Source organism: Anopheles arabiensis, chromosome 2 (assembly GCF_016920715.1).
Source record: "Anopheles arabiensis isolate DONGOLA chromosome 2, AaraD3, whole genome shotgun sequence".
In the NCBI taxonomy this organism is placed as follows: domain Eukaryota; kingdom Metazoa; phylum Arthropoda; class Insecta; order Diptera; family Culicidae; genus Anopheles; species Anopheles arabiensis.
Genome location: NC_053517.1, coordinates 17,537,399 through 17,564,269, shown reverse-complemented (window position 1 = coordinate 17,564,269; position 26,871 = coordinate 17,537,399). Strand labels below are relative to the sequence as shown.

The window sequence follows — 26,871 nt, the reverse complement described above, 5'->3', positions numbered from 1 at the left end:
ACACTAATTACTTGCTTGAGGCTGGTTATATGCATGCCTGTTATTATCCGTTCATTGGCTTAGGTCGCTGGGAGAATTTGTCCACTGGTGGAATTTCATATTCATATAAACAGTAACTGCAAGAGACATTTAGTATCTCAATACATGACAATAAAAACAAGCTCTACTAGATTGATCTACTAGACTCTTATTTCCAATACAGTCAGACACGCTCGTACTTAGATCATAACTCACTTGAGCTGTGAGCTCCCACAGTTAGGGCAGTCTATGAAAGAGAAGGAAAACCAGAGACAAAAATAAATTTAAAGAATACAACTATTAAAAGAAAACGAAATATAATTATTCATTTCTTTTTCATTTGTTATTATAACTTCCATTATGATACTTATTTTCTGTCAAGTGGTCAAACATTCAACGCGGATGAAAATACGTATCGTACTCATCATTTAACAGTGAAACCCTGTTTTAAAACATACATATTATACTTTTTGCCTATTTAGTTTTGTGTAATTTTGTTTGAAATGTGTTTCTTTCGTAGCGTCTACCATGCGTACGGTCAAATTACCGTCCGCAGAACGTCTTCACGTGCTCGGGTGAGTTACTGTGAGTGAGTGACCTAGAACTACACTAGAGATGGGTGTTTACTAAAAGAGCAATTCGCTATTGCAACAAATGTTTTCGCTTGAGGTCAGAACATTCGCATTTCAATTGGTGAAAAAAATATGTTTTTTTTTCATAATTTATAAAACAATGTTTATTCATTATTTTTGTCTGTTTCGAGCAAGGGCTGAGTGGAGTTTTTTCCCTTTACAAAATACAACGTACTGCAACGCTTAAACCAACTCGATAAAGATTCGGAATGGTATGAATAAAAGATCCAATAGGAATGGATAAAGTCCCAAGAAATCATTTCAATTTGCTATCGGAAACCTAGTTCCGATTCCGGACCATCCCTACCCAAACAGAACACCAAAACGCCACTCCGTAGCGAACGAAGAGACGCGCACAACGCGTACCGAGCGGTTGTGTGAGCGCCAGCACTCACATTCCGTCTGTTACCGCCGTACGGTTCGGACGTGGCGAACGCGCGCGTACTGGCCAAGCTCCAAAGTGTATGTACGTTGTTGTTGTTGTTGTTGTTGTTGGTGGTGGTGGTGGCAAACGTGGAACAGCTCAACCCGTCTGCTGTGTCAGCCCGCTGCCGTGTGGATCGCAGAACGCAAATCTCGTCAAATTTTGTGAAACAAAACCAACGTAAAAGTGTTCCACACAACGGATCAAAATCGGTGAGCCAAGAGTGGTGTCAGAAAGAGTGTGTGTATGTGTGTGTGTGGAAATATGGTGAGCAGAAGTTGCATCGCATACCACGTGGTTTCTTTGTGGCAACTGTTCGCCCTTAGCATCGTCGTCAGCATCCTCTACTAAGCGATGCAGAAACCCGGTACACCGACGGTTCGTTAGTGCCGATCGTTCCTCACAAAACCGGAGCAACAGCACAGCCCCGGCCCGACCAGCACCTCGGAACGTATCCGGTCTTTGCCGGCCGGTCGTGAATTTATCATACGGCGCCAACGTGTGTGTGTGTGTGTATGCGTTCATGTATGTGTGTTTGAGGTGTGCATTCGAGAATCATTTGCAAAGTTGGGGTACGGTGGGATTTTCCTTTTTTTATCATACGCGCGCGCTCGTTGCAACCTTTCAATTTCGCAACATTCTCAAAAGTGCAGCTGAAGCGTGATTCGTCGACAACCGCCGGCAAGTCAGCAGTGAATCGAAAGCGGGTAAAATCTTCGCCCCCCCCCTCATTTTATCCACCCTCAAACGGTACGTGTGTATATATGTGTGTATATGTGTGTGTGGTACGTGTGTAAAGAGCAAGGTGCAACCAAGTTCTGTGGTTCCCTCTGTTCCCAGCTTCTGATGGGTAATCCTTTGAAGAAACCGCTCAATATGCGCGCAGCACCATAAGTAAGTGAGTGCACTGTGTGCACTGTTGCTGTTGGTTGTCAGTCCACCCATCCGGAAGTCGATGAAATGCAGCATCAGTCAGTGTCAACCGCTGTAGTGTGCACCCGTGTGTGGCCCGTGTGTGTGATGCTGTTTTCCGGCGCCGTGTGTGAATAATCCTGCGGAGGCAAGTGCAAGGCAACTGGATGGAGCGCTCTGCCGTGCGATCATCGTTACCGGTGTCGGTGTAGCTGTGGTGCCTCGTGGCCAGTGTAAATTGGTTTCTCAAATTCGCTATTCAATGTGCCGTACCGTCTCTTCAACGGGCCCCTTCAACTGGTACGGAAGTACGTGTTTCGCAGCTAGGTAAAAGAAGCAGACGACTAGATTGCTCGCCGTGTGCAGTGTGCAGAACAGGGCAGCAGCGGCAGTAGCAGTGCACACGATCAATCAAAGCTACCTGCGCAACGGTGTGATTAATAGTGAAAGTGTCCCAAATCTCTGGTAACAAAAAAAACGGGAGAAATACAAGTAACGCTGTCAAGCACAGTGCAGCGCGTTGTTGCCATTGTACCGGTTAATGGGGCGCTCTGATACCTTTCATACAGTGTGAAAGTGTTATAGCCAAAGTATGTGAGAAGAGTGTGAAGGTTGAACTTCTTTACCAGACGTCTCCAACCATCGCACAAAAGTTTGATCGCAAGTGTAAGTGGATCCTTCTGGTGTGCAATGTTTCCCATTGCACTATTAATTCTAAACACAAAAAATCGTCTTACACACACACAAAGAATAGCCCGCCCGTTGCCCAGATTGCAGGCTTATCGGTGCTGCCGATCGTATCGACGACCTGGCTACCGAGAAGGCTTAGTTGTTCGTCGCATTGGCCCGTTTTGTGGATACAGGTTGTTTGAACGGGTCAGTTGCCCAACCGCCCATACGCTCAAGTGACTCGATTAGCACCCAGCTGTCGTACTGTGCACTGTATGAGTGTGGTTGGACGGGGGCGTGTGGCAGTGTTGATTAATGCATCTGCCTCCCAGAGCTCTTTGCACTACTTCAGGGCTATCTCGGTATGAACGGCACACATGCTGTGTAACGCTGTGTAAATGCAGTTTTTTGTTATTATTGTTGTTTTGGTTGTTGCCGTGTGTACGGTACCATAAATGCAGCAGAAGTGCACTTCTGGATGTTATGTTCAATGTTAGGCGTTGGCACTGGTGCATTATCAAACATATCAATTAGCAGTTTTACAGCAAGTGGGAATCGATTAACATTCTAGCAAATGTGCAATATTGTGTATATTTTAACATCGTTGCTGATTATAATCAGTACAAAGATCGTCCTACTAATTGAAGGCTTGAAAATCAGCTTGTTCATTGGTTGGTATATTCCGTTAAACCAAATAAAACGATGCCGCAGACATTTCGCGCTACTTTCTCGGATGTTTACATGCTTTTGTCAAAACTGGTAGGATCCAAAAGCATGATGTACCCAACTCAATGTCAACATAAGATTTAAAGAGCTTGCGGACCATTCCTGTTGTGTTCTTTTGTGTGGAAGCCCGTTCTGCAGAAAACCTGTTGAAATACTCAACACTTTTATTCCAATCGTTGGTACTCCATCCACTTCTTGTCGGTAGTAGACTAGCTCTGGTAATTGGTCGGTTTAATGCATTTGCTATAAATGTTGATCCAGTCCACTGTCAGAAATATACAAGTGTTCGATCTGACCTGGTTTGGTTACAGTTGTTGGTCCGGTTCAGCTGATTATTTTTTATTATTTTCTTATGTGTTGGTATTTTGAAGACGAGAAAATGGTTCTATTTTTGTTGAAAAGCTCAATTAGTACAATAATTTAAGGAGTATTTGTTAAAGTATTTGTTAAAGTAGTAGTATTTGCAGGTACTCTTATTTTGCTTTTCAATTATTTTTATCATGCAGCAAAACCATTTAGCCATCTTCAAACTTTATAATTTGCGGGCCACATTGTTTCGCAAATAATGTTGTTGAGGGTAATTTTAACGTTATCTTTAGCTAATGAGCGACCGTTAAATCTCGTTTTGATAAGACAAGTCAACAAAATAGACTATTCATTTTAAGCTTTACAAAGTGATCGCAGGCTTCAGTACAGGGTCCTCTGAAGATAAACCCCGATCCTGAATTCTTGAAGACCTCTGATCTAACATATGCGGTTGTAATATCGTAGCAATGCAGAACCTTTTTAACGAACATTTTCACATGAATGGCTAATTATCATATTCATGCATTCTTTTTCTATCTGATAAACTCTCTGTAAGGATGCTGGCATGGGTCAAGCAATAAGACAACGAGTGTCAGTTCATGCCTTTTTGCTGGCATACTAAACTAAACACGAAGGTCATAAATGCGTCTAAATCTATCCTTGCCTTGCGATAGCTAAACTTCAACCCCTGCAAACCGTTTCTTTTGCAGCCGTCTGCGAACCACCCTGTCCAGCTTCAGAGCACGCATGCACACATTCACACACATACACACTCTGACACGCCCAGACAGTTGCTAAGGTTCGCACTTATCCCTTTTTATATTTCGCATTCACTTTTGGCAGATGTGAAACCCTATTTTCTACGCAATTAACTCTGATTATTGCTCCCGATAATAGCCGACAATGATTTTTCTGTCTACACTGCCGGCGGGTTCGGCAGGCCAGCCTCGGACGCTCGGATTGTTTCCTTTCCGTTCCGGCATCTCAAATTCTCCTCACTTCTCCACCCGGACCCATCGTATCCAGCTCGGGGTTTTGCTAATACCCGTATAGGCTTAAATCACGCCGTATCCCACTGATCTTATCTCCGGTTGATTGCACCTTACCGCCGACGAGAGGAAAAGAAAGATCCGGCTAACCCTGCGATACTAACCCAAAGGGCCTCTTCAAGCCTCCCCATCGACCCCCCCCACCCCCTTTGTATGGCTGTGTTTGTGTGTGGGTGCGCAAAACCATAAGAACTCAATAACCCCTTGCAGGGCCGAGGCGAAACACGTAAATAACGCTGCTAAAAACATGCAAAATGATCCCTTTTCGCCTGAACTGAACCGCTAAAACACTTCATCCAAACCTTCACGGTGCTGCCACGCTCTAAAACATTCCTCGAGAATTAATTCTTGAGGATACACTTCTGTATCCATGCCGTCCGTCCCCACGGCAGGCCGGTTTCACCTAGCCCGATCCGTCCGATTGTCGACCTAACTGGAGCTGGCAGCTTTTTTTGTTGTTGCGTTTGGCCGTGCCGAAAAAAGCCATCACACGCTTGTAGCATTTTATTATTGTTTGCGCTGGTACAACAACGGGTTCGTGCGAGCGGGCGTTAAGAAGTTGCTGTACTTTGATCCTCGTTTCCCGGGGACCTTCGCTTTCCTCTTCGGATTCCGTTTGCTGGCCGGGCTTAATCTCCTTGGCATACGCAGGATGGCTTACGTCGGATTTGGCAGGTTTGAGCTTCGACAGGAGGCTCGGGAGAAGTGCGTGGTTGATGGGGTGTGAGAGGGAAGGAGGTAGTGAAGATTCGGGTGCTACTGTTTGTCCGTGCGTTCATGGGTATGGCCACCACTTGCCAGCCGGAGTGAAAAAGGTTTTGATGAGATTTTAATCAAGAGACAAGGGTCCTGCTGCTACAACAAGGCGGATGTCTGTCAGATGCGAACTGTTACCCAGCTGACATGGCTTTATTGCGGGCAGCCCCGAGAGGCAGACGCTATTTCGCAGAACTTATTTAAACTGATTTTTGTTTATGCTGTTGCGGGGTGGGGGGGAGAACAAACACGTCTTACGCTATTTCTTTCAACACTGATCGGGTAAGCCGGTGGGAAAATTTGCCCATTTCCTAGAACCTGTTTCTATTTATTTTGGTTTATTGATGGTAAGTTGCAGTACCGCATGGCTAAATTGGATTGGAAGATTGCCCGTGACAAGTGAAGGCACCCTTGTTGCAACATAATTTTAGTAGAAAATTATTGTTACAATTTACACGCTCCCCACCTTTAGAGCACCTGCTTCCTACGAACATACAGTTTTCCTCCCTCGACGAAGCATTCTATGTTTTCACAAAATAAAAGTATATTACTATAAAATTCATGGAAAGAAAAGCAAACACGAAGATCGCTAAAATAGCTCAAATATAAAATATTTATTAAATTAGTTTAATGCATCTGCACACCTTTGTCTTGCTGAGATTTACTTGAAACTCAATCTAAACTTAGTGCAACGATATTCACAAGACGATAATTTAGTTTAATGTAATGTTTGCTATTACATCTACAGGCGTAATAGCACAGTACGAAGCCTGGCAGAACATTTATTTTATTCAGTGCCGTCCCTGTTAGCTTGCTCAATCCTAGGAATCTTGATGCAATAGAATGCCATTGTTTTACGGCTCATTAGCTGTAATACCATTGCTGTACTCGACACGTTTTATAGTATGTTGTAAAGTTTAGCATAGCGTTCTTACTACCCTATAAAGATATATGATAATATCTGAATGTAGCAAAACATTTACACAACGATGGGATTTAATTATTCCAATACTTAGTTCTAAATTGGTTCTAACATAAAACAAAACATGTTTCAAAAAGTTATCTAGAATCGATATCTAATTATTTCAACCAATCTTGACAGTTCACCGCGCACAAGCAATTCGCTGAACTACTAAAGACCTTGGTAGCAAATCAAAATTACAAAAGCAGAATAAAACATTCCATTGATAAGTTCGTCCTTAATTCTTTGTCACCATTTGAAAACTGAGTAGCTTGATTGGTTGAACACTTTGAGATTTTGCTTTTGCATCTTGTACAAAAACGATTCTTGTTTTAGCTTGCAAAAAACACACCCGTCCAGACAACAATGCACTCGGGACGAGTCTTCCAGCACTGTGGCAGAAGAGCTTCGAGAACATTCCATCACAAGAAAAAAAAACACACACACACACACACACCTAGACATTTTCATTCCAACATGCCACTGAGTTTTCCATCGAACCGATTGAAAATTGAATGAACCATGCTGTTTGTAGAATCCATCCTTGCATCTGCTTTGTCCCCCATTTTGTTCACTGAAGAGTGAATATAACAAACAAAGCAAGACTTTCTAGTTTGCGACGGTCATGGAAATAGGGAACGTTGTCCACTGGCATCGTTAGTAGCTGCACAGCCGCACCGGGAAGGCATTGTGAAACCAAACCAAACCTTGGCTCTAGCCCTTCCCTTCCACCCATCATCGTCCACTCGCAACTAGTTCGTTAGCGTTCCTGCACGTTTGGCAAATCGAATACCCACAACGATATTGCCAATCAATACGAAACGAAGTGTTGTATTTGCCATTGAGAAGTGATCCACTTTAGTGTTCCTGCTTAGTGTGGGACGGGATTCACTCACCGGCATAAACAAGCTAGACGATATTTGATTCTTAAGCATAAAGTATGTATATAGTGGAGTGCGGTTGAGATGCGTATCGAGTATGCAACAGCTTCAGCTTCATCGAAACCGGGCCAGAGCTACTTCCGAGACCTGATTGATCACGATGACATCTTTGATGGTAGGCTGGGTGTACCGGCCCACAAGCTGCTTTGAAATGGACACCCATCACGAACCACTCGACCTTTGTTTGGCTCCGTGTGATGAGTGTAGAAGGTATTTGCCAATTTGTGAACATTATTTTTTCAGCACTATCTTTCTCTCTCTCTCTCGCTCCCGTGTAGGCAGCACCTTCAGTAGCCTGATCTTTGAACTTTAAACAAACAAATTATTGAAAAAAAGTTACGCTACTCGAGGACGCTATGCAAACAATGGCCAACTAGCGTGCACCTTGGGACGGGCTCATATTTCTCTCGCATTATTCCGTCGCTCCTCGGTTTTTTTTTTTGGCTACGATCCGATAGGATTTCTGCTGCGTAGCGTACACCTATTTATAGACTTTACCGTCAATTTTACACTTTACCCCTGAATCATGAGCGCAAAATTATCGTTCCACTGTGCCGTCACTTTTCACTATCATCGGTGGTGCGATCGACACATTTCGCGGGCACTGGAAAGTCTTCGTCGGCTTACCCGAAAGGGATGGAAGCGAAATGCGTAGTTATTATTGAATTTATTGTCGCTGTCGCTTCGCGTTTCAGGCGATGGCAGGTGATAGCGTTTGCGACTGTGTAGTTTGCAGGATACGCAAACAAATTGGTTGCTTCCCGCCAAGAGTGGTTGTCTTCTGCGGGCAAGGGTGCGAGGAGGTACTAATGGTAACCTTGTGTGCAAAGTTTTAGTTGTATATATTTTCTATTAAAACCAATCAATATTTTATGAAGTTGATAAAGTTGTTTGTAAATAAATCACACAGGTGCAGCGTTGAGTGTTGTACGTTTATTGAATTGAATGCAATCTTATCTTATCATGTTTGTAGCATTTTATTCAAAATATGTAGTTGTTGATATCGGAAATTTAAGATGTATTTATAACACCGATGTAACATGCTTCGAGTAGTTATGCTGTAAAATGCTGCAAATATTGCACTAACAAAGGCCTGTGAAGGTCTTTTTCACTACAATTTTTCCCATTGTGTGTGATCAAGGTGATTTAAGTAGAAAAGACATTTTAAACATTCTATTATTGTCTAATTTCAACTTAAACTCGTTATAGAAACATTCGTTTTTGTAGGTGAACATTAGAATGATATGATAAACATGTTTTCAGAAGATTTTCATTAAATGGCCATAAAATGTATCATTTGAATTTTTCCGTGAGTGATTGATATGATAAATACATTTTCATATACATTTAATTTCATTACCATAAGATTTGATGTGATTTGACATGTGGTCAAATCGAGTTGAAAAGCTTGTTCAGACTACGATGAGTGAGATACATCAACCAGATACATACATCATATTCATTCTTCTTCTACTTGGCGTAACGTCCTATGCGGACAAACCGGCCTATACAGGCATTCGAGACTTTATTCATTACCACGCAGCCGGATAGTCAATCCATGCTACGGGGAGACGGCTCATACTAGACTCGAACCCATGACGGTCATGTTATTGAGTCGTTCGAGTTGACGACTGTACCACGGGACCGCCCCGACATCATATTCATATCCATATTTATTCCGAAAGTTAACCAGCTAGCGCAAGCTTACACAACCTACTGATGATGAAATAATAAGCTCTCGTTTAATCAATTACACCCAACAAATAGAAGGAATCTAATTACGCCAACCATAAACACAAAACCACGAATGCTGATTGGTGAAATTGCTGGCCTTCAATTACGGTGGTCAAAAACACGCCACTCGAAACAATGGCACTTTTGCGGACAAACCTTTTCATTATCATTGCAGGATAATCCACAACCGGCAGACACCAGCATCAATTGCCCATTGAAATGTGCTCGGTTCACTGGTTCACCGGCCATGTTTAACCGGTGTCCATTTATTCATATTTAACCACAGCTCGAACGTGCAGCTTGCTACCGGGGGTGTAGCGTTTTAGGTGAGAAGGTGTGTCGGTTTCGATAGTGGTTGTTGAACAGACACCCGTACCCAATTTGTAACCCCCGCTTTACACGTGTTAATGTCGATCGCTAGGGTTTGGTCTGTTGCACAACAGAGCACCCTCACATACCCTGCGAGGGTGGTGGGATTTTCCAAACTGAATGAGCGCCTGATTGTGTATGGGGCACATAATGTTCCGTTGCATTTCAGCCTTATTGGCAGTAATGCATGAAGCTGACGTTCGATTGGCAGTGGGGGAAGCCGTGCGCGGCAGAAAGGTTGGAAAAGATTTGTCGCGATGATGTGCCGCCCCCATTGACCCTGAAGCCCACAGACCACAGCTGTGAAATCTAAACGCCACATTATACAACCCATACACACCCATTCCCCAGCTACACCCAGCGCTACCGTATCATGCCACCGTTCACCGGAGGCCGGGTTGAAAGCCACTCAGCGATGCAATCGGCGAACCAGCCTGCCTGTCATCGCCAACACTACGAGAGCAGAGGAGAGGGGGAGGTAGGGATGGCCACCATGCTGCTGTGTCAGTGCCGGCCCGCCTGCCACTACCTGCTGCCAGATCGCGCTGGAGATAATCTGCGGTTATGTTACCACTTTGTACTCGCGGAAAGTTTAGATTTCGAGCAGCCGTGTAGCCACATACGATCCTCGTGCAATGCCATTTGCCGGCTCGTTTTACATACATACCGATAGGGGTGGTTGGCGCTGGACCGAGTGCTGTGGAAAGAGAGGTGAGAATGGGGAGGGAGGAACGGAGAGAATAAGCCAGTGTTCGGTAATGTTAACCAGCGGTTTTTCTAACCCAAGTACCGGATAGTGCACCACCACCACTACCAACACTGTGCCCCTGGTTTTTGGTAGAACTAAAACGAGCTGCTCGTAAACGGGCCCAACCCGCTGTTGATCGCCGTGATTGCGTTCCGATGCCGGATTCGGTACAACATGCCGCTGCTGCTGGTGGTTCAAACTGCGACCGAATGCTACCGATTGCTGTTTGGTGCCCATAAATTGAGCCTATCGTGCCTATGCAATCGCAGGAATAGGCACGAAAATGGCGTGTCGATTCGTACTAATTAAATGTGCTGTGCTGTGTGCTAAGTACAGTTGTTAGCCATTCGATAGAAATCTAATTATGTGCTGCAAATTACAAGAACTCTCGGGCCCACAGACATTGACGTTCAGAACAGGGCTAAAACGTTCCCAAGACTATGCACGACGAAATTCGGTGTAATTAGATTGTGTAAGCTGTGAGCTGAGGTTCATAAGACGGTCCGGCACATGTATAAAGGCGATACGATTTCCGTCGTCGTTCCCGCAGCCTGAACTTTAGAATATCCTGTTGTGTGGTACTGTAAACTGTAAACTGGCAAATGATCCGCAAAAGAAGTCTTTACGCCAAAAATGAATAACAAGTTTTTTTTCGCTGAAGCAAAGCGAAAATTCGCTGTGCGTAGTCGAGTAACTCTCACCCTCGATCACATATTTAATAATTGCCATGGTTTTCCGTATGGTTGAAAGATTTAAAAAAAAACAAAGAAGCAAACATTATTTGTGTATGATCTACTGATCTTACTCCACCAACACATGATAACTTCATTCCCATTACTACCACTCTCATCATATTTTTTAAAAAAATAGGAATCCCTCATAGGAATGGCTAAAATCATTGTTGGAAAACGTTTGTTTCCCGTGTAAAAAAGTGATAGAATTAAATTCTTTAGGCTACTTCAACGCAGTGCCAAAAAATAGTGTTTTTTATTCTCTCTCTTATAATCGTTTGTACACTTGTTCGCTTTTGTCGTTAAGGGCCGATTCCGCGGTTTTTCTCCCTTTTTGAACCGGATCAAAACATCGCCTGGTCTGACAGATGTTGGAACCTTACAAATGTTCCAAAAATCATGTTTAGCTCCATGCGTCTTGTAAGAGAATGGGACAAATAAAATCGCAAGTGCATTGGTTTAACGTTCGTCACAGTTTTTCCGCTAGAATAAAACAAGCAATTAACCCACTGAGGCAATTGAGGGGTCAAACGATTGCAATGAAGCACTAGAAAGAAGCAGCATACGACTTCCAATGATCCTAATTTGGCCCAACATAGGCTTAAAATCGATCTAATTACTTATGTGGTTTGTTTTTTTACGAGTTAAAAGTTGATAGGCTAAAAACCGAGCGATGATAGACTATCTACAAGTACTATTTTATTCCAAAATTCACGCAAGGTGTAAACGTTTCCATTTTCAAAATCCAAATAAACGATCAGCATACGTAGTCTACGAACGCCGAAACAATGCCACACATGCTATTCAAATATTCCAATACAATTGGGGTATCTCCATTATCTTCAAAAATTCGACATGCTATTTCAACACATTTTAACAAATGCTGCACACAATATTGCCTCTTTTATTGCACCCATGCATAACAGCGACAAGCGACGACGGCAGTACCGGTTGGCAATTATCAGCCTCACTGCCCGAGTGAAGCATCTGTCGCACAAACTCATAAACGGTCGTTTCGGAACGGCACGAGGTGTGTGTAACACCGGCATCAAACTGTTCCGTAAAACGAATGCGCGCCCAGCGCCCGAAACATTCGCTACAACTGGCTGGCCGGAACACGGGACGGGACGGACGACTCGGGGCATTGCGGCCACAGCCATACCAAACCACTAGCGGTGCGCATAATGATCGCATATTTCGTAATTCCTTAACCAAACTCTGGCCGAACGGCGGAATGTAGCGGCAGTTCCTTCGCTCGTCCTTGCGTGAACGATACGAGCCAACCGGAACCATCCACATGTGCAATTTCAATTTAAATATTTATTAGACTGTGTGCTGAGTTGGCCCGGGCTCGTGCTGATGTGTAATACGGTCTCTTCCCTGCAGGTCTCTTCCGCTTCCCAGACACGCGAGCTGCTGTTAGATTTCATTCCTACTGATGATTGTACGGTTGCACATTCACTTTGCCGGGCGCGTGCTACGATGGATCGGTGGAATTATGGCAGCCACCGCTGAGCTGAGCTGAAGCCTCGGCATTCCCGGCCAGCTCTCTTTCACCCGCTCTCTAGGCGTGCTCTAGGTTACAAGATCGGTTTAAACACACACACACGCAAACAAACAAACAGCACCATCAGAACGAATTCGCTTAAAGTGACGTGTGAACCAGTCAACCATGGACGATGGAGAGTCCTTCGGTTGGTGGTGTGATCATTGGAAAGCGTGGCGGTACATGGTGTCCTGCGCCAGTTACAGTAACAGTTCCTCCTCGCTGCTGTGGGGTCCCGATGTGCTGTGCCGGTTTGATGGCGACGACAACGACAGTGCTGACAGTGCACGATCGCACCCGCTAGGCGCGCCCGGGAGCGTGGGTGCGGTCGAGCTACGGACAGGAAACAGTACGGGCAGCCTCTACCGGGCCGCCACCCAGTGCTATCAGACGTTCAAGTGTGGCCTGCATTCCATAGTGTCCGGCAGTGATGGTGTTAGTGGCGATCGACACACCGAGGAAGTGCGGTGGAACGATGCACTGTACGAGTGTGCACCGGAACCGGTTGCGCCGGACAGTTGGCAGCAGCTACCGAGCACGAGCTGCCGCACCGCCGCGTCCCACAACATCACGCTGATCGCGCGCCAAGTGTTCCAGCCCGTGTCGGAGCTGATCGTGAAGCTGCCGAAGCTGCTGCTGCAGCTGACCGAGGTCAGCTTTGGCAGCTTGGACACGATCGACACCGATCGGCTGACGGTGGACGGTTGCTGGAATGCGTCGCAGGCGCTACTGGACGCGGAACGATCGACGCCCGCGCAACCATCACAGACCGCCCGGGCGGCCCCGGGGCCCGTGCAGTCCGTCCGGCTGGTCTGTGGCAATGTGTCGACAGAGTCGCCGTTGGGCGCGGGATCACTGTTCGAAAGTGACGCGTTCGAGCTGGTAAGCGTATCGCTGCTCGAACCCATCCAGTGCTGGATGAATGTCGAGCTGCGGAATGCACTGGTCAGCCCCACCTGGCTGAACGGGGCGGAGCACCATGCCGTGGCGGCGCTCGCGGGCTGGAACCAGACGCAGCTGCTCGGGGAGCTGCCGGCGGGTGGCGATACGGCCCCGGGCCGGTACGAGTGGAGCTTCCTATTCGTCATCCTGTTCATCTTTGCCGGTGGGCTCGGCAACATCCTCGTCTGTCTGGCGGTGGCGCTCGATCGCAAGCTGCAGAACGTGACCAACTACTTTCTGCTCTCGCTTGCGATAGCGGACCTGCTCGTTAGCCTGTTCGTGATGCCGCTCGGTGCCATACCAGGATTTCTAGGTAAGTGCTGGAGTGGGAGCTTTATCGTTTAATCATTTTCTTTTACTCAAGCTCAAGGTGCCAATATGTGTATTGCGAAAACTCATCCTTAAATTTGATTATTGTGTTTCCTTTCTAACATAGTTTTAATTTCTTATGTTTTCATAACAACCACATGAATAAGTAATAACAAAGCGCAAAACAATGAATGTAGCAGATTTATAAATATGGTTTTGCTAACATGGGTTTGAAATGTGACGTATTGAGGTGCGCCTTGTTATTCATTTCAAGTTCAAACACTCAAAACATTCGACGTTGATGATACTCCAGGATCCATTCGAAGTAAATCTAATTTATGCAAAGCATTTGCATTCGAGGGATTGGAACAAAAGCTCATTTTACCCTTTGGCACTATCAACCTACGTAGTTACACCGATAGATGTTCATTCGCTTTTAAGTTTAAGAAATAGATTACAGTTAAACATAATAATGGCTGCAATCGATTAATTTTCTTTCTGTACTTATTGTAAAATAACAAAAATAATTATTTTGTTCTACTACATTTGTAACTGACCTCTCTTCAGTAGATGAACATTCTTTGTTTGCCAGTGCCGTAGTGAGGTTCGCACTGCGCCATGTAGGAAATAATATTGCTTTAAAACGTATCAGGACGGGGTCCCACAGCCTTGGAGTGCAGTGATAAACTCCGTGTAATGTTGAAAGCAAATTAGCTCCATTTGGCATGGTTCACTGAACTTTAATCTTTATTCAAAAGTTGCTTTTTGTTCACAAAACTCCTCCCATGCTCACCGTGCTGGTGGCCCAGCAGTTCCCGCAGAGTATATTATCCATCCAATCGATATAGATCGCCCAAACCGGTTCGTTACGCTCGTGCCCCGAAAGCTGAGGATCATTAGAGCACATCGACCGGTTTTTTGCACGTCTCACTTTTCACACAAAACAAACCCTATTTATTGCTCTTTATTGCTTTGCCCTGTTCGGTTTCCGAAGATGGCATCCAGGCAGGCCGTTTGGCCGGCATTCGAGTGGCCAATATTCCCGCGCGTCCACTAGATACAAATCATCATTAGTGGCGACGGCTTTGATGTACGCCCGGTTCGCCCGGGTGGGTACTTTCCCGTGTGGAATTGGTGCGCCGGTAAATCATGGCCTACTAAAGGGATGAGGGGGGGGGAGCTGTATCCCTCGCTCGACCCATTTGTCGGCCTGCTCCAACCCGCCGCGGGATCGTGCCGGGGTGTTTCCACATTTCTATTCATGGACCATTTAGAACGGATATCAATCAATCGTACAACCGGGGGAAAAGCACATTCTTCCCTTCGATAGATATCCGTCCCAACACTCTCACACACATACACACCGCTTCAAGCTTCCAAGCAACACCCTTGCCTTGTGGTGCTGGTGGGACGTCCATTTCAGGGCGGTGACAGTTTACTGCTGTGTATAAATCCGTTCAATTTCACCACACGGTCGGTGTGCGGTTTGTTTTTTGTTTATCTCTCGGAAACGGCAGCCTAACGACAAAACTGGTCGGAAAAAATACCCCCTGGTTATTCAAAACAGGCTATCGCCACAATTCCCACGATTGTTTTTACACACTGCCCCAAGAGTCGCTCTATTTCAACGATTTTTTTTCTTTCTTTCTCTCTCTCTCTCTCTCTCTCTCTCTCGCTCTATCTCTTTCGTTTCATTTGATGAAAGAAAATGTTAGCTTTTTGTTGTTAGCGCCCTTATGCGCTCCGCTAGTTTGTGCAAGAAACATCGGCCCCGGGATTGTTGGTGTTTTTGGATGTTTCTCGTCTCTGTGTATTCTTTTTTTTTTTTTTTTTTGCTCTACCACCCACGGTCAACCCGTGCCCGTGCACCGAAACTAACTGGTTTGCAACTTTCGGGCCACGTGCTCGGGTTGGTTTGCCGTTGTTTCTTTTCCTCTGTACCTTGCATTGGCTTTTGTTGTGCTACACTAAACTAAGTCCCCCCACATTCCCTCGGCCAAATGCGCAGCTGTGTGAATGCGAAAAACATACCATCAAAGTTTTGTAGTTGTAGCAAGGAAGGCGGAAAGATGACGCCGGGTGGTACGGAAAGAAGGGCAAAACATTTACAGAATAACACACAGTGTAGCGCACGACTTTCTAGCACTTCTGGCAACAAAAAAGGAGCATCAAATGACGCGAACTCTTTTGCTGTGCTTTGTGTGTGTGTTTGTAAGTGCGTGTAATGGGAAAAAATGTGAATTGAATTGTAAATCCATCCATTGGGGGAAGAAAAGAGTATGGCAACAGGCCGGGTTCACGGCCATCCCTTAGCCCCGCTGCATCAACGGCGGGTCGTGCTAAACCTCGATGGAGGCGCCCAGTACCGCACCGGACAGGAAGAAAGCGAAAGCTTCCGTTTGATGCCACATTCAAAATGGCGTTAGCTAGGCAACATCCGTACCGTACTCCCAGCACACGCAACCCACGGGTAACGGGATGGACGGGATGGTGATGATGATGATGCTGCTGCTGCTACTGCTGCTGCTGCCATCGCTTCATGGGTAGGTGGGTAACACGGTGGTCGTTACTTCTGCGAGCGAAAGATTTATGGCGGCCAGTGGCATTTTCTCCTATGCGCCATTATTTATATCACGTTTCGAATGGGGATTGTGGGATCCGCTCGCTTTCACTTTGCGCGAAAGGCGGTGCGCGGTTTGAGCACTGTTGCAACCGTAACTGCACCTCCGCGTCGACAGGGGGCCCGAAAACGCAGCCTCCACCTTCCACCGTCCCAATTATGTTTCGTCCACCGTGCACCCATGCTCGGCAGTTGTGTTTTTCAAGCGTAGCAGCTTTCGTTTGCCGTCCGTACGATGGTAACGGTTAAGGTTTGAAAGAATTCATTCCCAAAAACCTGACTGCTCGCTTTGCTCCTTTGCTGGGAGAAATTGTGGTTGTGTTGCTGTAAGTGTATATGTGTGTGTCAAATAAATCTGGCACTGGTTGTGCTAACCGGTGATGAATGGGCTGTGGGTTGCGGGCGAATCATCTGCTTCTCCGGTAAAAGCATTTTTGCCAGCACACGAGGAACACGAAAACTGTGCGAAAAATTATGGATGTTTTCTTTTACTTGCTCTCAGTTGTTTGGCTTCACGCTTGCACATACCCATTTACCGAGTCACACATACATACGCGCCAGATAAACCAAACGACCCTACGAGTGCGGTCCCGATGGTACAATTTACTATTTCAAATGTTCAACCCCATGCGTCGGGAGCCAGCTACGGTCACCCAACCCCGAACAGGGACAGTGAGACACAGATTTTGACAAACAAGCAACAAAAAACACACACACACGCACTTACTCACACGTTACACCTTCCAGCAGTAAGGCGAAAAAAGTGATACGCCCGAAAAATGGCTACGGCATCATAACCGGCAGGGGATCCGGGCGCCCGTCCACATGCTTTCGGCATTGTCATGCCGCAGGCACGCTCGCACGCGGGATGGGAGTTTTGCAGAAAGTTATGCCGTTGGAGCAGATTATGGGCTACATTAATCAACTTCTCGCACGTTAGTTGCTCGAGAGTGGCCGTGGCCGAGGGGTTCACGTGTTGCCGTGACGTCTTCCACCGCGCGTGGGCCGTGTGGGATACAACAACACCTGCGTGCCTGCGTGCGGCCGAAGCGGCGGCGGCAGAGTGTGGCAGTGGGCAGGAGGTAGATTAAGTGCGTGAATGTGCTCCAATCTGGCTCACCCGGTCGCTCGCTCGCTCGGAGATTCATCGCTATTAATGCGGGTCAGTGCATATAAATGAAGACCGATCTGTCACACAAACGCACGGGCAGTGATTTCGGGTGTTCCCTTTTCTAGCTACGGTTTCGGCTGCTGGTATTGGTGGTGGGGTTGCTTGTTTGCGCTGGATGGAGCATTGTGTGCGATGACAGAACGCCATATGAGGAACTTCTTTATTCAATATATCAACAAAAAACAACAGTTTATTGAAATGAATATCTAAACATGAGTGTGATTGACGTAGGCTGATTGATGCGATGGAATGTTAAAGGGATTATGAATACATTGGTATCACGTTGTAATCACGTTCAGTTGTGTTACGAAACCATTTGTGTAAAAACTTCTAGCGACTTACTCCAATATGGAGATTTAACCAAAATATTATCACTCTTCTTCTTCTTTTGGTGCAAAAATTACGTTGTAGGTCTACCTTTATTTGTTGTAGGTATGGCTATCAGTGCCTAATTGATTGCGATAGAGTGGGACCGAATGAGATAGAGCAATTAGACACTTACAAGTAGAAAAAGTAACAAGGAACATATATTTAATGATTTTAGTTCAAAATTATATAATACGAGATGCATGGTAGGGTAAATATAGAAATTTATTGAAGCTAGTTTAGTGGTACAGATATAGTTTAATGAGTTTAAGATGACAAACAAGCTGAAAACAGTTATGAATCAAATTACAGACAGCTTCAAATTCCAGACATTTGCCATGTTTTCATGTGTATGTCTTAAAATCCAGTTTTGTTTTTAATTCCGGACAGCCAAAGAAAATTGTGATTAATTGTATAAAAATATGATTGATATTGGAAGATCTATGTGACAATTGGTTCAATGCTCGTAAGGAAAAGTCCGTCAATTCACGTAGCAGTTCTTCGGTTCTAGCCATCTACAAGTACAAGAGCAAAACAGCACCCACACCCCGTTGTTTTTAAGAACGTCGTTCTGTTGGTCTAGAAGGAACTGTCTCAGAATTGGATGTTTGGAACTTTAAGCAAGTTAAAAACTAAAAACTGTGTGTATAAATTTGAAGATTATAGACGAAATTTAGAGGCTGTCCGGAATTTGAATCAAAACGTTCGTAATTTGAAACATGAGCTCGAATCTGTTCGGAATGTGAATCAAAATATCGTTGTAATTTTATGATTTTTAGCACTGTTTCTGGTAAAATCATTCGAAGTTTTGGTTTTTCAAGGTTTGCAAGAAGGTTGGCTTTGGTAAAGGGAGCTATACAGACCGATTAAAATTGAATTTGTTACAAAATATCAAAAACATCTTAAGTGTCCGTAATTCCAAGCAATAAGGTGTATGCACTGAAATAGATTTTATACCAAAACCACAACATGATAAGGCCAGTTCACTTGGCCAATTATTTCCTGAATAAATAATAGAATACAATGCAACAAAAATATGAAAAAAATCCATTTTATTGACGGTCCTGGGACGTAGCTTTTTTCGTTGCCGTATTAGTATTGGTTGAGCATTAGTTGTTCACCGTGAACAAAGCGGAACATCTCAAGGAAATGAATTTAAATCATCATTGTAACATGTTTTATAGTTTAAGTAGCAGGGGAATTTGATTGCATATATATTGGTTTACAATAACTCGTTTTTAATTAAATATAGCAGAAATTCTCAAATTTCACGTTCAATTACATTCAAACTGTACCCCAGGCTTAAGAGCCTAAGGACTCTTTACTTCTCGCTACGTATCGGAACGGTATCATTTAATTTTTAAAACCTTTGTCAACGATCAGAAAACATTTTGCTGTATCATAAATAACTTATTTACTTGAAATTGGTCGTACGGAACGTATTTCCGAGCACTACCACCACTAGTGGTACTTCTAACACAATAGATGTATTTACCCATTCCATATTCACATGCTATTTTATAATTTAAGAAATTCTAAATATTTGTAAACATGTATTCTGTAAATTTTTGCTGAAAATCCTTGTAAGCAAATTTCGGTGTAAGTTCTTACATCTCCATGACTCAAACTAACAAGCCAATCGATTGACTATTTCAGGCTACTGGCCGTTCGGCGTTACGTGGTGCAATATCTACGTTACGTGCGACGTGCTGGCCTGCTCGGCGAGCATCCTGCACATGTGCTTCATCAGTCTCGGCCGCTACCTGGGGATCCGGAATCCGCTCGGCAGTCGGCACCATTCAACGAAGCGCTTGACGGGCATCAAGATAGCGCTGGTGTGGCTGCTGGCGATGCTGGTCTCCAGCTCGATAACCGTGCTAGGTGAGTTGTCTTACACACACCCACACGTACAATGATTTTGCACAAAACGGCAATAATATCATGTTTCCAATCGCGATCGGGATAGGTATGATCAACCAGAACAACATCATGCCCGGCCCGAACGAGTGTGTTATCAACAATCGGGCCTTCTTCGTATTTGGCTCGCTGGTCGCCTTCTACATCCCCATGGTGATGATGGTGGTGACGTACGCGCTGACCGTGCAGCTACTCCGCAAGAAGGCACGTTTTCTCGAACAGCATCCGGAGGGTGAGCTTTTTCGAAGGTATGGGAGCGTTTCGCACACCGCTGGCATACCGTTTGACCAGTTGAACCGTATTTGACTCGTCCACAGACTGGGAGGCCGCTTGGCATCCTCCAAACACTCCAATAACTCTCAAAGTGATGGCTCCTCCACTTCCAACAAAGCGGTCGAGATGAGGAAATTCACCGTCAATAACAATAAGCAGCCGTCGTACGGGCAGCACGATTCGTCGCCCCCGTCCTCGCTGCCATCGGTGGCGGCCGGGCACAGTGCACTGCCCTGGCGATGGCACGGCACCACCGCTGGGACCGGCAAAATGGACAGGTATGTATGTGCGCAATGAGCCTCGTGCTATTGTGACTGGCGAACAGGCGACCAATTAAAAGGACCAATTAAAAGGAAAGCGTTGCAATTGAAATGTTCACAGATGCAGTGGAACATCAGTTAGGCCTGTATGTACATTTTTATTTGGCAATATGTATAGTTCCAATTAAGTTCCTTATCAAAACACACGCCGGCGGGTTGCCATTATCAGATAAACCAATTCTACACTACATCAACCACAGTCCATCATGTTTTAGCGCAAACTGGGTAGAATTTGCTTCTTCTTGCAGTTCCCACAAGGCTCAAGGTGATGCAGTTTCATTGAGAAAGATAAACACATTAAACGCGCAACCAAGCAGCACGTAAAAAAGCAACACCAGCCAGTAGAAGCTGATTCAATTTGTCAAATGCCGTACCTAATGGACCGGCCCGATCCGAGGTCTGTAACGCTCGATGCAACGATCGCACCAGCAGCCCGCCATTGACCTTCCATTACAAAGTGTTGGCTGCCGGTGGCCTGTCGCTGCTAGGGTCGAGTGCTCAATAATTCCGCAGCATCCGAGTGAGAAAGGTCGCAGATGGCCAGACTTTGCGTTCGCGTTACGTGGCGCCAGCTCAAGGAAAAGTTTCCGCCATTCCATTCCGCCACCCTCCTTACACACACACACCCACAATGCGCAGTGGACACTCTGGTGCTTTAAACCATTTCAAGCATCTCAACCACGGAATGGAAATGCTGACAGTTGGCTGCCCCTTTATGCACAGCTACCACGCTTGTGTGTTTCGAGTTTTTCGTAGTTTTTCGACCCTCCCGCACAGTCCATCGCTCAACGATTCGACATTCTATCACAATGGAAGGATTCCGCTATCGACACCGCCAACGATTGAAGGCTACGTATTACGCAGATACTAAACTGGGCACTCAAAAAAAAAAAACAGTGCTGTAAACGATGAACATTGTAGAAAATCGAACTGGTTCTTTTTTCGTTTTTGCTTTTTTGCTTTAGTTTGCGACTCGTATCCATTGGGATGAGGTTTTCCATTCCCCTTCTCATTGATGTAAGCTGAAAGAGAACAGTTGCAGTGTGGGTGTGTGGAGTGCTTTTTTTTATTCCCATTCAGAAATTTGATCGTTTTAAAAGTTGAAAAAGTAAGTCCACCATTGTCATTGCCAGTGCAGTTGGAAAATATGGCCCGGTGGTGTGTTTCGATTGAATCTTCGTGCTACATTTCCTTTTTAATAGTATTGCCAGACAAGAGGAATACATACATTTGCTACCCAGGGATTGCACAATGTTTCCTGTTATTTCGCTTGCACTAAACTGTCAGCAACAGCAAAGCGAAAAGGTTCCACTTTTGTTCCAATCATAACAAGCAAAAGCAACCTTTAGCGCTCCACGCTGCAGCCAACCTTTTATACCGCACCAAAGGGCGTTAATAACGTTAACTCTTGCTCAATTATGCTCGCGTAATGTTGCTCTTCCTATTTCACCCTCACTTTTCTTTTTCTCTATCCTTCCTCATACCGCTGACCGAAACCGCCCCCAACGGACCACGGCCAACCAAAGCAGAATGAGCTCAATCAAAGGCAGCATGTCGCACCCGCACCTGGGCTACAGCAACGGCGGCAACCGCACGATGGCGGGCAAGCGGTCGCGAACCGTGTGCGACCAGGGCACGCAAACGCCGGACAGCATCGAGCGGGAAACGAGGCGCCAAAAGTTCTGCTCCTTCCGGATACACCTCAACAGCGTACCGACGCCGGCGATAAATTTCAATCTGAAGTTTCTCGGCAGCAAAAAGCGCACCAACCTGTCGGCGAACGCGGTCGCCACCGAGCAGAAGGCCACCAAGGTAAGGCAGGCCAGCAGGAAGTGAAAGGGTAATGGGACGCGGCTCGCGAGCACGAACGGTACCGCTTCCGGTCCGCCGGCTGAAAAGTGTGTAGAGGGGGGAGGGACAAGGGGGTTGAAGGAAGCTGCCACCATGGTGTTAAATGGATTGACCAACATGCGCTCTTTCTCTCTGGCTCTGGGTCTCTCTCGCTCTCTCTCCGGTTTTGGTAAATGGTTCATTGTAAAACTGCCTCTGGGCGCGATTTTTAACGCTTCATTATGACATTCATTAGCAGCCTGCAGGTGGCGAAATGACATTACGGCACCCACTTTAAGTAGCAAGTTCTAACTATGCTCGATGAACACTTTGCCGCGTTTCTACTGCTACTACGTGCACCGCGTCGATGAGGATGCCTTGCAATGCAGAACAGAACAGGACGGAACTTCGCCCACTGGGATTGAGGGAAATCCTTTTCAAACACTCTTGAGCAAAAATGCCTCTTTATTTCGCAGGACTGAACTGGCCACCGGGATAGGGGGTGTTTCCTAAAACTAGCCAAAATTAATGAGAGGCAACAGTCCACTTTCTCGTTAATTCACCGGTATCCACCGTTCGGCCCAGCACTGGGCCACATCGCAAAGTGCGGCAAAAGTAGAAGTAAACAGTGCACAATGCAAAAACTCCCCGGCACGGACGTTTCTTACTTCGGGCTGGAATGCCGAAACAAAACTTCACAAGAGACCAACACCTAATGAAGGTGGACAGCGAGAGGCGCTGAGATAGTAACTCTTGCAAAACGGGATGGTGATGGGCTTGGCGAAGGAAAAAGGTGTCTACGTAGACAGTGGTCAGGAAAGAATTGAAAAATTGTCACCGGGTTTGACGTTCTTTTTTTCTTTCCTTTATATTTCATTTCGTTTCCGTTCCGCAGCTTCACGCAAATCAAGTTTATGCCATAAATTTTCTCCCCAGTTTCCGGTTGCGCCTTTGTGTGTGTGTGTGTGTGCGCTCATGCTATGATGTAAATTGTTCACAAACCAGAAGGGAAATTTTCACAAAGTTAAATGGCACAGCACAAACCAAGCCAGATGGAAAAGCTGTGGTGTTAATGCTGGGAAAGTGTTTTAGTAAGCACGAGATGCTTTTTTTTTGGTCGTCATCCATTGCCATTGTGTTTACAGATATTTCCAGTTTATGCCGCTCAATAAAGCTGCAAATGGACTTATTTATCCGCAGTTTGCTTTTCCACCTTCGGATAAATAAGTTTCCTTTTCCAGTTGATATACTTTCTGGACACTCTTTTACACAGAATCTTGCGTTCATTATTCATTTTCGCAGTGACAGATGACGTCAATGTGTCAGAAATAGTGATTAAAAAAAACCTATTCCACATGAGATTTGAACCACTTCACGTCCATACAGTCCACGTCAGGCACAGTAGCAAAACGTTGCATGCGTATTCAATTTCATGATCATAATCTTTAATGTACAGTTTCGCAAAACTTCCGTAAAGCAGCATTACTGGTTATAACATTTATCACAATCACAAAACATTCGATTTTGTATTCGACCAATTGATTGGCCAGTTCGAGTGAGCAAACCCGTTACTATAGCGGACAAATGTAACAACTAGGTTCGTCTAGAGTACAACTCTCAAAAAGTGCAAAGATTTGTTTTACTCAAACTATCTTATTTAAATTTTATCTACGTGTCTAAGTGTGAAACAAAGCCGGCCCAGCCGGCAGCTTTTCTTCCGCTTATGAGCAGCTTGGTTCATGCAATCATGCAGCAGAGAGCAAACTTCCGCTCGGTAGCTGCAAAAAGTTAGCGATTGAAATTAAACTAAAAACTTATGCCTGGTGGCACACTTCCAAAACCAGCGTTACCGAGCCGAGCACACGAAAAATAACTTGATTTGCGATGTTTAATATTCTGAACCTCACTTATACGCTATGCGGCAACGCGTCGAGTGCTGGCTATGTTGTTGTTTTTTTTTGCGCTGATTGACATTTTCACTAGATTGAATTTTCACTTCAATAAAATGGATTAAATGTTTGAATGTGAAATGTTTTCCTGCATGTGTAAGCAGCGTTTCTGTGAACCCGAATAAAGTCCAGATTGAAGTGTGGAATTAATTTTATCATACCTGGAAGTGGAAATTTGTACTAACGAATCCAAATGCATCGAATGAAAGGCAGTCAAATGTTGCATTGGTTGCCAATAAAGCAGCCTCTCGTACAATCAAATCAAAACTAGTTGCATAAACTTATTTAGTAAATGTTTTCCCGCTGCTCCAGAGTGCAGGAAAATACCTAATAATGGAAACTATTTGCGGCAAAAATGAAGTTGCTTCTCAGGATTATATTTAAAATGCCGTTTGATATTAATGCCAACGGTCTATAAATGCAAAGATCCTTCCAGATCTTTCCCAACCTGTACTAAAATAGAGCGAATGCCTCAGCGATGTTGTAGTAAGCTGTTGCAGTTAGCTAACAAAATCTTGAGCCATGGTAAACACTTCAGTTTTTATTTATCTTTCGTTCATTAAACGTTCTGAGTAAATTAGTGTGTTCTTATGGCTGTACCGTATATCATGGTGCTTCTTACAAAGTATGTTCGCACACAACATGCACAAGGATCACGAGAGCCGGTATGAGCACTTTGATCTTGCCATTGTGATCCGGCATACAATGATCCTCCCTTACCTACAACATACATCACCACACGAGCTACCGACACTGTTCAAACAATTACTTCTGAAACATTCTGTACGTGCGGCACCAAACACCTCAATTTATTCTCACGTTTCTCCACCCCGCACCGCACCGAAAGAGTGTGTGAAATTAAAAAGTAATTTAAAAGTTTTCCACCACACACACACACACACACACATACACACGCACGCATACAAGCATAAACCGTGTAAGTTGGAGAGAGAAGCGCGAGGAAGTGTTGCGTAAAAGTTGTCTGTAAAGAGCAATAATGTGCGCCCGTTAAAAGTTCCTGCTCCGGTGGCCCAAGCTCGCCGAAAGACCGGAGGGAGTAGATTAGGCTAAGCTAAACGGCGTTACTGATCTGCCCCGGGATAGGATGGGCAAACACAGACAGTGCCAGACGGTACGACGAACGGTTCGCACCACGTTTGCGACCAATCAATTTAATGAGCCTGTACAATCAGCGACATTTATTGCCACGTACCGTCAAGCATTGATTTATGTTACGTCTGTATGCGATTTTTATCGCGAAGCGCAGACCGTACCGAGCGAATGCTCACTTCAAAGGATTATTAGTTAGGACTCGGCCGCGTTTTTTTTTCTCTATTTCCTATCTATCACTTTCTTACTCTTCCATCTATCTCTTCCACACTCCACAGGTTCTGGGGCTTGTGTTCTTTACCTTTGTCTTTTGCTGGGCGCCGTTCTTCATCCTAAACATCATCTTTGCCGCATGGCCGGAGGCGAAGGTACCGGAGCGGATCGTCAGCATCTGTCTGTGGCTGGGCTACGTTTCATCCACGATAAATCCAATCATTTATACGATCTTCAATAAAACCTTCCGAGCGGCGTTCATCCGTTTGCTGCGCTGCCGATGTGAACGGTAGGGTTTTGCGATACCTAGTTGATTAGTGCCGTGCGCTTGTATTGCACACATACACACACAAACGCTCACTTGCTCGTTCCCGTTCCACAGGTCTGGTCGGCCGCCAAGGTATCGCTCGGTAACCGATAGCCGCGGTGCAATCAGTCTGTGCACACCGTCCGCCCTACCGCTGGCCATATCACTGCAAGGTTCGTCGCTGCTCACGCCCTCCACCACCCAGGCCACCCCGCTGAGTGACTTTCGGGGCAGCTACGAAATCACGGATGATGACTGTTGAGCGAACGATGACGCTCGGAATCCATTCAGAAGCAGTGAACAGACCACATTCGCACAACTCCTTCGTACTAGTTGCTTGGTGTTGGTGGTAGCCCACACACCCTGACCCTGCGTCGGAGCTTTGCTGCTTCCAGCCGGCCGTTGCATGCCTCATGCCCTTCACCAACCCACACACCCGCCACGGCACGTACAAAACATGTTCACCTACCGATCCTACCGATGGCAGCGGAATAGCAATCAACTAGAAGTCAAATCGTCGTGTAGCAATGTGTCGTAGCTGTTATTGAACCTCCACCAAATAGGGCTTACGGTAGAGACTAGCGAATGTAAGAAAATGACAGTATTTTGTAAGAACAATTTCCACGGTTAGCGTTGTTTGAACTGTGCACAACCCTAAATGTGATTTTATATAATATATAATATATATATATATGAAGTAAACGAAAATGTGCTGGTCAATATACATGCTACTGGTGCGTTTGATGCTTGCATCCGAACATCAACACAACGGTTGTCGATTGTGCAACAACTATAAATTCAAAAAATTCGAAACGTTTTTTTTATGTCTGCTTCACATCTACGATCATTATTAAAGCAACAAATGTTGTGATCAATGCTTAAGGGTTTTCTTTATTTTTGTATTATTATTATTTTTTTAAGCTAGGAATTTGATTTTATTCAATTTGAAATTTGAATAACTCGGAGATCAACTTTTCGTTGAAATATTTCATAACGTCTTTCATTTCATTGGTGTATCGGTT

The 26,871-nt window shown here is 45.1% G+C and overlaps 1 protein-coding gene across 3 annotated transcripts; it reads left to right on the top strand.

The window, feature by feature from the left end:
- The first annotated feature begins 1,060 nt into the window (after positions 1 to 1,060).
- On the top strand, positions 1,061 to 26,557 carry LOC120894422 (D(2) dopamine receptor). Of its 3 annotated transcripts, none has more exons than XM_040296983.1 (8): positions 1,061 to 1,286; positions 12,363 to 13,777; positions 19,587 to 19,811; positions 19,897 to 20,095; positions 20,165 to 20,398; positions 21,967 to 22,252; positions 25,608 to 25,831; positions 25,925 to 26,557. In XM_040296983.1, exons 2-8 carry the CDS (start codon positions 12,649 to 12,651, stop codon positions 26,109 to 26,111), a joined length of 2,484 nt encoding a protein of 827 aa, XP_040152917.1. In that variant the 5' UTR covers positions 1,061 to 1,286; positions 12,363 to 12,648; the 3' UTR covers positions 26,112 to 26,557. The 3 variants fall into 3 exon arrangements, with proteins under 3 accessions (XP_040152917.1, XP_040152918.1, XP_040152916.1); XM_040296984.1 differs by having other exon boundaries at positions 1,061 to 2,652; positions 21,970 to 22,252; XM_040296982.1 differs by having other exon boundaries at positions 1,061 to 2,652.
- Positions 26,558 to 26,871: the final 314 nt, after the last annotated feature.

Excerpts from the sequence above, each read along its gene's own strand:
- LOC120894422 (XM_040296983.1), top strand. The coding sequence starts at position 12,649 with ATGGACGATGGAGAGTCCTTCGGTTGGTGGTGTGATCATTGGAAAGCG. Across the intron at positions 22,253-25,607 it reads CCGAGCAGAAGGCCACCAAG|GTTCTGGGGCTTGTGTTCTT; the intron begins GTAAGGCAGGCC and ends CACACTCCACAG. Across the intron at positions 25,832-25,924 it reads CTGCGCTGCCGATGTGAACG|GTCTGGTCGGCCGCCAAGGT; the intron begins GTAGGGTTTTGC and ends CCCGTTCCACAG.